The sequence below is a fragment of the Priapulus caudatus genome, unplaced genomic scaffold (genome assembly GCF_000485595.1).
Source record: "Priapulus caudatus unplaced genomic scaffold, Priapulus_caudatus-5.0.1 Scaffold2167, whole genome shotgun sequence".
NCBI classification, from domain to species: Eukaryota; Metazoa; Priapulida; class Priapulimorpha; order Priapulimorphida; family Priapulidae; genus Priapulus; species Priapulus caudatus.
In genome coordinates this window covers 29,056-39,254 of record NW_014579228.1, presented here as the reverse complement: position 1 = coordinate 39,254, position 10,199 = coordinate 29,056, and the positions used below count along the sequence as shown (strand labels likewise).

Here is a 10,199-nt window from a genome sequence, read left to right as displayed (position 1 = left end):
TCTCTCTCTCTCTCTCTCTCTCTCTCTCTCTCTCTCGCTCGCACCCTCTCTGTCTGTCTCGCTCTCTCTCTTTCGCAATTTTTCTCTGCTTCTCGGGCGTATATAGACATATGTACAACGTCGATGGAATATGTTTTTTTTTTACCACGAGCCCAAAGACGGGTTACGCCTTTCCCCTCCCCCTTTTCAGGGTTTCCGTCTCCCCCTCTCCCATCTCAGGGCATACACCCTGCCTTCCCCACGCTCGGTTCACATTTGAAGCCTACCACACAGACACGCACGCACGCACGCACGCACGCACGCACGCACACACACAAACGCGCGCGCGCACACACATACGCACACACAACGCGTGTGTGTGTGTGCGTGCGTGCGTGCGTGCGTGCGTGTCTGCGTGCGTTCGTGCATGCATGGTAGGCGTAACTCCCTCTCAGCGTTCGCTGCTGCTGCTGCTGCTGCCGCCGCATGGTCGCATTACTCATGCAACACAAGCTCCCAAGGTCACAGGGCGCGCGCAACACTTGCTAGCTACGCCAAGTTACAAAGTGAAAGAAAGTCAAGGTCTCCGTGATTATTCCTCCCCGCCGCTGCCGCCGCCGTCATCGTCATCGTCGTCACCATCGTTGTTGCCACCAGCGTCGTCGTCGTCGTCGTCGTCGTCGTCGTTGCTAGCAATAGTTAGCCATCACGTAAAACTATCGTCGTAGAATTCTGTCATGATCGGAATGTGCTTCCTTCTGGTGACAGTATTGTGAAGTTTACGCAAATAGCTGCAAGTCATGATTTGAATATGACGGTAGTAAGAATCTAGGTAACAATCTAGTTATTAACAGGTATCATTGTTTTATCTCCGTTGATATCAGCAACATTCCTCATACAACGCGTGAATGCATCCACGTACTGCGTACATGTCGCATGCGAGACGGTACAAGACGGTGTTACCCGTCAGGAGTGAATAAACTCCCAAAAATATGTTGTTTATTATTAACTTTATTATATTTATTATATATTTTATTATTTATTTATTGATACACGACATCACCATACGCGTTTAACCATTAACAGTTACATTTAACATTAACAGTCCAGTCGCGCGCACACAGCGTGAAATAACCGGTAAAGTGTTCACACACACGTATACGTGTCCGCCCGCCCGCACGCACGCACGCACGCACGCACGCACGCACGCATGCACACACGTCCGCCCGCCCGCCCGACCGCACGCACGCACGCACGCGCGCGCGCGCACGCCCGTTGATCCACGCCCTTACACGCCTCGTCGGTCCAGAGCTGCCGTGCTCTGGGAAGGCTTCCTTCTCGCTACCCCTACACATTCACACGCTTCCTCTTCCTCCTCCCCTCCTCCCTACACCGTCACACGCTGCCGTGGTCCTCTCGGTCGTCCTACTCTGTTACCGAAGCCTGGAGAGAAGGAAGCGGATAGACGGGATAGTGACAACGCACGGGGATGCAGAAATAATCGACCAATCAAACAATCATATTAGAGAAATGTAGAATTACACATCTACGTACTAATGTACGATAATACAGGTAAGATAATCTTGATGTACGAGTAAAACTCAACATATACTTGTATTTGAGTTACATGCAATATAGATTTGATCATGATATTAACAATCGTGCACAAGGTTACATATGTTATGTATGTCGCTGAAATTTGCATACTAAAGTCACGTTTGTGTATTAATTGCTAAACCTACTGAGAATGAGGTTATATGTCTTATATTGATGGATATGTATCGTAATCGGGTATAAACCAAGATAAGAGCTTTCTGTGTGCGTGCTTACGTGTGCGTGCGTGCGTGCGTGCGTGCGCGTGTGCGTGAGTGCGTCAGGGCGTGAGTGCGTGCGTGCGTCAGGGCGTGAGAGTGCGTGCGTGCGTGCGTGCGTGCGATGTACGGTGGTGACTTACTGATGTCTACGTTACGGAAGTAGACGGGAGCGGTGAGCAGCGCCATGGAGGATTCCTCCGATGATTGCGTGTTCACGCTCACAGGCACTTGGAGCGTTTCAATAAAACATAATGGGGTATTAATGCTAAATAAATACGAAATCTATTTACTACCAAAGTTTTTACCCAAGTGTTTCTCTAGTTAATAGTTTCACCTATTATTGCTGACAATTTCCTGTAAATGCCGTCCAAATGCTTATCTGCAACACACGCTGGCTGCCGCACGCTAGCTGCTGCACACTGACAGTGACACATAAATATATATATATATAATATTACGTTCTATAATTTTTATGGCTGCCCCCGCTACGTCATGCTCACGACAGACGCGCGAACACACAGACGTCCTGTCGCGAAGTCATCATCGCTCATCAAGGAAAGACGGACAGAATTTCTAACACAGCTAGCACTAGCCACTGATGAGGCATCAGCAGCGTGGAAACTAGAATTATTGCCGTTTACACTAATTATTATTATTATTATTAATGATTAATTGTTATTATTATTAATGAATGACACTGATTATATCTAATTACGATCCAGACGTGAAAAAAGTACGGGAAATTACTGGTAAATCTGTCGCGGTGATAATATGTTCATGTAACAGAATCAATAATGTAAAGCAAGTCATCACACCTAGCAGGTCACACCTAGCAGGTCACACCTAGACATCACACCTAGACATCACACCTAGCAGGTCACACCTAGACATCACACCTAGACATCACACCTAGCAGGTAGCACCTAGACATCACAAGTAGGCAGGTCACCCATAGAAATCAACTAGCAAGGCACAACCTAGACAATCAAGCTAGAAGGATACACCTACGACTCACACCAGAGGTCACACTAGACATCACACGCTAGCAGGTCACACTCAGACTCATCACAAGCGGAGAGTCAGGTCACACCGAGACATTCACAATAGAGGTCCACACTAGGACATCAAGCTAGCAGAGTCACACTCTAGACATCACACCTAGCAGGTCCACCTAGGACATCACATCTAGCAGTCCACTAGACATCACAGCCCTAGCAGTCACACCTAGACATCACACCTAGCAGGCTCACATCTAGACATCACAGCTAGCAGGTCACACCTGCAGTCACACCTTAGACAGGTCACACCTAGACATGCACACCGAGAGCAGGGCGCACCGTAGAGAGGTGAGCCACGGGTAGCAGGGTGCACAGAACCTTTAGCAGGCGTCACAGCTCGGCGGGGTGCAGACCTAGCGAGGTCACGACCGTGAGACAGCGGTGACTAGCAGGTCACACCTAGCAGGTCACACCTAGCAGGTCACACCTAGCAGGTCACACCTAGCAGGTCACACCTAGACAGGTCACACCTAGACATCACACCTAGCAGGTCACAGCTAGCAGGTCACACCTAGCAGGTCACACCTAGACATCACACCTAGCAGATCACACCTAGACATCACACCTAGCAGGTCACACCTAGACATCACACCTAGACAGGTCACACCTAGACATCACACCTAGACAGGTAGCACCTAGACATCACACCTAGCAATGGTTTAATTGCTCTCTCTCTGTAACGGGTAAAGTACGTGAGTAACCAGAGGTGACTTAGGAGATCACTCCTGTCTTGCTCCTGTCCTTCTGGTGTGAAGTAAGTAACAATACTACACTTGTGATGCCCGTTCTGCCACGAGGTGACAGCACTGTCCAGTAATGTATTCGGTCGTATATTTATTCGTTACTATAATATAGCAACGCGTCTAACACTATAGTGAAGTTATGGTTCGATTTGCGGAGTTATGATCATGAACATCTCTCCCGGGCATACCCTTGCCCATGTTGAGCGCGTGGGTTTGGCCGAAATAAAAGATCTTGGGTGTCAACCCGACCAGCGACGAGAGCTCAGACGAGAGCGACATAGCCAAGTCTGCTCGTCCGTCCGTCCGTCTATCTCCGTCCGTCAGTACGTCAATCCGTCCGTCTATATATCTCTCTCTATTCTGCTTCTGCTGCGCACCACATAATTATTGTCTCAAAAGTTCATGTATCTTTATACATATCTCTATCTCTTTATTGTGTGTACTGACTGGTATATGCAGCGGGGACCTTACATGCAAGGTCTTCTTCCTATTTCTTAAGTGAGGTCGGCTGATAGAATGTTATTACATAAATCTAAGGTAGGATAAGCCCTCTTTATTTTAAATTCATAATCTTTGTAAAATATTCTTCTTCTCGGGAGATATTGCGCATGCGCCAGCACTGTTTCAGGCGTGCAGTATACGGGCTGAAGAATACTGCATAATATAGCTTGCTGATGGAGAGAGGGATGGGAGACAGAGGAAAGGGGGCAGGAAAGATAGCTGATGGGCGGTAGAAGAAAAGGGAGGCTGAGGATGGGACAAGGGAGGCAAGGAAAAAGACGGGAGGGGATGAAGTAGGAGTTTTGTACCCTACAGGCTAGGGCGCTCTCCTAATTAGAAACACAGGTGTACCGATAAGAAATTATCACAGAAATCTATGCTGAGATACCCCATGACCATATTAAATGCATATTAATCACAAAATATAACTCCTCTGGTGAGATATTGCGCATGCACTAGCCGCCTAACACACTAACGTAGTCAAATGTTGTAGTGTATGGCATATGCAGCGGGGACCTTACATGCAAGGTCTTATTCCTATTTATTAAGGAAGGTCAACGGATAGAACGTTATTACATAAATCCAAGGTACGATATCCCCTCTTCATTTTAAATGCATAAATTTTGTAAAATATTTTTTTCTCAGGAGATATTGCGCATGCGCGAGCACTGTTTCAGGCGTGCAGTATACGGACTGAAGAAGACTGCATAATTTAGCTTGCTGAGGGAGAGAGGGGTGGGAGACAGAGGAAAGGCGGCAGGGAAGATAGCCGAGGGGCGGTAAAAAAGGAGGCTGAGGGTGGGACAAGGGAGGCGAGTGAAAAGACAGGAAAAGTAGGAGTTTTGTACCCTACAGGCTAGGGCGCTCTCCTAATTATGAACACAGGTCTACTGATAAGAAATTATTACAGAAATCTATGCTGAGATACCCCATGACCATATTAAATGCATATTATTCTTAAAATATAACTCCTCTGGTGAGATATTGCGCATGCGCTAACACAGTAACGTAGTCAGATTTTGTAATGTATGGCATATGCATATGCAGCAGGGACCTTACATGTAAGGTCTTCTTCCTATTTCTTAAGTGAGGTCGACTGATAGAATGTTATTACATAAATCTAAGGTAGGATAAGCCCTCTTCATTTTAACAGCATAATTTTTGTAAAATGTAATTTTTCTCAGGAGATATTGCGCATGCGCGAGCGCCGAGCACTGTTTCAGGCGTGCAGTATACGGACTAATGAATACTGCATAATATATCTTGCTGAGTGAGAGAGGGGTGGGAGACAGAAGAAAGGCGGCAGGGAAGATAGCTGAGGGCGGTAGATGAAAAGGGAGGCTCCAATATATACAAACATTGTTGTTATAGCCTTTTTTCTATTTAATTAATAAAAATATATACAAGGCAAGGTTGATGTGAGGTATGGGGTGAAAGTGCAGGCGAGGATTTCGCAAACCAACATACAACCGTTATAGCCTTCTATTAAATTGATAATGAAAGTGTCAATGACACTGTAGCTCACCACAAAAAAGGACACAAATGAGTGAGTAAAAAGAAGTCAGTTTTAATTAAGCAACCATCAACGTACATTATAGAAACGATTGCCATCTGTATATCACAATAATAATTTATAAACCAAAATGAATCACAATTTGTGACCGTAGATGGCGCTATACCCGCTTTGTAGCGATTGCGTTTGAAATAAATAGGTTATGCTGCGTTCCGACACGTTTTGTAAAACTTTACTCTAATATAGACGTTTTATCGGCAGGGTGGAGAGGAAATACCAATTTTGCATTAAAGATATTGTCAATGAAATCTTGTAAAACGAACCAGACAAGTGTGACACCACAGACTGTTTGCGTCTATATAATATGCTATATAACTGCCAAACCCTACCTAATTTGCATAAAAAAAAATTAAATATCAAAACCCCTAGCCCTTATTCATTCACATACCAAAAATGAGCAAAATCCGTTGAACCTGAACTGACTAATGGCAATTCCCATTAAATAAGATGTTTAATATGGGAGCATAGCAGTAACAACTATACCCAATTTCAAACATGTGGGCCAAACGGGGTAGTTATCGTTGACCGAAGCGAAATGTTGACAGATGGACGGACGGACGGACGACGACCCATGGCACAATGACGATGTCAAGGTGAGCTAAAAATATATACAAGGCAAGGTTGGTATGAGATATGGGGTAAAAGCATAAAATGAGCAAGGGGCTATGATAGAGATTTAAGCTTTCCAAGATATGAACAACGAATAAATTAGTGTTGTCAATCGGTTGTAATTTCGTAATCGATCATCGGTTGGACCCAAGTAACCGATGATCGGTTACAATCGGTTACTCGAGGTGGTGAATGCCTGCGTGTGCATGTATGTGCTTGTTTAGCCCTGTTTTTCTGTTTGTTTTGCACTGTTTACTACTGTGTGTATAATACATGTACTGATTCTGATCACTTTTCCAAGTTTTCTTGTTCAAATTTTAAAAAAAATAAAAATTTTTTTTTTTTTTTTTTTCTGATGAAATCGATTATGGATTTTGATAACCAAGCGCTTGGTTCGAGCCACTGTTCAACCGATGATCGAGTATAATCGATGATCGTGACATCACTAGAATAAATAATATTTCATCAGTAACGCCGTAACATACCATCATCATGAAAACTAAGCCGTTTGTCAAAATTGCAGGAAATGTCAATATTGAAGACTCTCGTCTGTGGAGTTTGACTCTCGCAGGTCCAAACTGTCCATAACTGCATTGACGTCTCCCTGATGTTTTATTATTTCAGCATCCAAATCTTCTAGGCTGATCTGGTAGATCTCCATCAGGGACTGACAAACAAATTTTAAATAATTATCACGTTTACCACACCAGGTTTAATTCTACATACTATGACTTATGTATTAAGATACATGTCCACTAGCTTACCAGCTCTACAGTTATACGCCTTGTTTTGAAAGTACTTCGCCTACGAGTAAAAGTATCTAAAGAGATGAGACGGATGGGTTTCACTCTGAGTATAATGACATTAGTCTCGCAACCCGGTCGGGCTAAAAAATACAAGGCGTATAACTTCACGTCAAACTACGTATCTGAACTCGCTGTGCACCGCTTCTAACGAAACCCTTACGTCTACCAAGATCTAACGTGATTTCAATCTCTGGCAGCTGTTTCAGCAGCTTATTTTGGCCCAACTTGCACGACAAACTATCAGCGGCATGAACCGTAAAGCATAAACTAGCGTACATCAAGGAGCTAAATATAACAAAGAGAGAAAGCAGATTGGCTGTGTGCTTTTCGCCTCAAGGGCACCATCTATGGACCATAATCAGCTGAAACGGCTGTGAAGACCGAACCCAGAGACAATAGAACAATAATCTGTTCTAGGGTCTCTGCCGAACCCAAATTTGGGCCAGATATGGCGGCGCTTCCTCTCCTTGTTATATTTAGCTCCTTGTCGTACATGACAGCTCACGGTGTTTAGTTCAGCTTACCCGTGCCACGCTGACGGTTTCCTCAAGGCTGGCAGCTGCTGGCATGGTGGCTCCTTGCCATACTGTTGGCCCTGCCTGCTCAACCTCACCAGCAACGTCTTCTGAATCTGTCGAGCTCTCACTCGCTTCTGCAACATTTTAGATTCACAGTTTCATGCTTGTATCATTTTGAGGCAATTTCACATGGGGTTTTGTCCTGTAACTCCCACTTTCTCAAACCAATGCAAATTTGGGTATTTTCAACTGACCATTACAAACAGATTTGCATATATCACTAATCATCACGACTAAGTAATGTTCTCCAAATAATTGCTATGTCTCTTATGATGGTCCATTAGAAGTGAACTATGAAATAATTCTCAATAAAAGCAACAACTCTAACCTATTTATTTAGTTCTGAGACTGCCACTGTGTGAAGAAAAAGCACAATGGGATTTGTCAGCAAGTGAACATAATCAAGAGATGAGGAAACACCCATGTGATAAATTAGACTAAACATGCACGTGTGCTTATTACCTCTCCTGCACTTTGTTTGTTGTTAACATTCTACGTCGTTACCTTGTATAGCCACATCCTCGATCATGCACTTGTTTTGCATGAGTATCTATTCGTTTACTGTTTAAGCTTTAAGGTAAACTGAAGTCAAACCTACCATACCCACCATGGATGTTGTTACCACCTACATCGCTCCTTCCTTGGCATTTGGTCGGGGATAGGGCAAGAGCGGCGTCATCATCTTCGGAGTAGCTGTACCCAGAGGACACTGAAAGCGGCTTGCCACGAGCGCCCCGTTTTCTTTCGTTTTTGCTTGAACTTTCCGCCCGCACGGGGTCTACTTGTGTAGATGTCGAAGGTTCACAAACATCCCCGTTTATGCTGTGACGACTCTCCGTTTGGTCTAACCTCGCAGCTGTGGTCGACGGCACCATACTGAGCTTCACTTTACCGCTACTGTCTTTTGATTCCGTTCTCCCACTGTCGGAATGTCGGACCCTCGTGTTGGCTTTGTTGCCTGTGTTAATTTGGTCGACGGCGTCAACTAGTTTCACTCTCTTTTTTAACCAAGTTGAGCTCGAATCTTTTGGAGCTGGAAATCAAATTTTTCAATTTGAAATTTCTGTCTCACAACAAACTGTAACTTCAAAAGTGGATATTTTTGGAAAGAGTGAAGAAAATTAAAGCACTTTTAGGTTCTCTCAAGTGTTAAAATCTCATTTTTACCCTATTTGGTGTGCCATTAGCCAATAATTAGACAATCCCTTTGATAGCTTAGTTCTTTACCAATAAAAGAATACTAGAAAAATTAATTACTTGAAAATCCCTCAAATTGGTACATTTTAAATGTTTATAGTTTAAAAATTCATCATCAAAATACACTTGGCTATGCATCTATTTCAGGCTTAGACTTTCTTTAGCAAGGTAGGGGGCTCATATCTGTTGTAACATATCAAGCTTTTAAATACAAAATGCAAAAAGATTTTTGCAAAAAGATGCATAGAGTTCTATAATCCATTACATTTTGCTGAATCAAAAGCCATGGCAAGGTGGCAACTTGGAAATGTGTCAAATATTGAGAAATGGGTAGCTCTCAGACGTGGAAGAGATGGAGCTGCTCTGCACAGCAGTAAACGATGCATCTCACTATTATTAGTACAAACCATTTAGAAATAGATGCCACGATAAATAACATACCAAACATGTTATCCTGGTTAACGGCGATAATTTTGAGGTATCGGCACCTGAGACTTTGCCACGTGCGGCCTGGCAGTACCTGTCAGTTTATATTGAAATAGGAGATTTAGGTCAGGATATGCCAAATATAAATGTAACTGTAAATGTAATCAGTAATCACACCACTTTCTATAATCACACATAATTCTTAATACATCTAAGAATAAAATGGCCATGTCTTTGGCAGATGTAAGCATGTAATTGGCACGTCCCAGATGTCTTTTATGCCATCACTAATCTTTTAAATAAAAACCTTTCGGGCTCAGCACTCGCACGATCAGTTAGACATTTTGATTATATGTACACCATTATGTTATGAACACAACCATGTTCAAACATAAAAAAACCTACTCCTTTTTTCTCCATCGTCACCCACATAGCCCGGCCTTTAACACTTCCGAGGAGGTTGTGTTTTCTGAGGTAGACAAGAATGCTCTGGTCTTCCTCAGGTTTGTACTCGACTCGTCTTTTGAAGCACACAAAATGAAAAATAGATGACAGTCAGTCAAGATAACTTTCTATTGGATAACGCATAATACAACTAGAGCACTCGGAGAGCACAGACCTCCGCCATGGCAGCTCAATTCTCTGACTGAAAATTTTTATTAATTAAATAATTAATTGGATCCGGATCACCACCAAAATGTAATCAATTCTAAGTTACCACATTTCTGACCTATCCTGAAAATTTTATTAATTAATGAATTAATTAATTAATTAATTGGATCCGGATCACCACCAAAATGTAATCAATTCTAAGTTACCATATTTCTGACCTATCCTGAAAATTTTATTAATTAATGAATTAATTAATTAATTAATTGGATCCGGATCACCACCACAATCTCATCAATTCGAAGT

General features: G+C 43.2%; 1 protein-coding gene across 2 annotated transcripts in view; it reads right to left on the bottom strand.

The window, feature by feature from the left end:
* Window positions 1–6,227: 6,227 nt before the first annotated feature.
* The window catches only part of LOC106818329, a 14,071-nt gene continuing 10,099 nt past the window's right edge, over window positions 6,228–10,199 (bottom strand). Inside the window, exons 3-8 of one of the 2 annotated variants that reach the window (XM_014823045.1) lie at window positions 9,690–9,804; window positions 9,300–9,378; window positions 8,260–8,694; window positions 7,608–7,735; window positions 6,763–6,944; window positions 6,228–6,266 (exon numbers count right to left, since the gene is read on the bottom strand). In XM_014823045.1, the coding sequence (XP_014678531.1) occupies window positions 6,807–6,944; window positions 7,608–7,735; window positions 8,260–8,694; window positions 9,300–9,378; window positions 9,690–9,716 (807 nt within the window). In that variant the 5' untranslated portion in view covers window positions 9,717–9,804 and the 3' untranslated portion in view covers window positions 6,228–6,266; window positions 6,763–6,806. The remainder of the gene's footprint in view (window positions 6,267–6,762; window positions 6,945–7,607; window positions 7,736–8,259; window positions 8,695–9,299; window positions 9,379–9,689; window positions 9,805–10,199) is intronic. The other variant, XM_014823046.1, reaches the window with a different exon arrangement.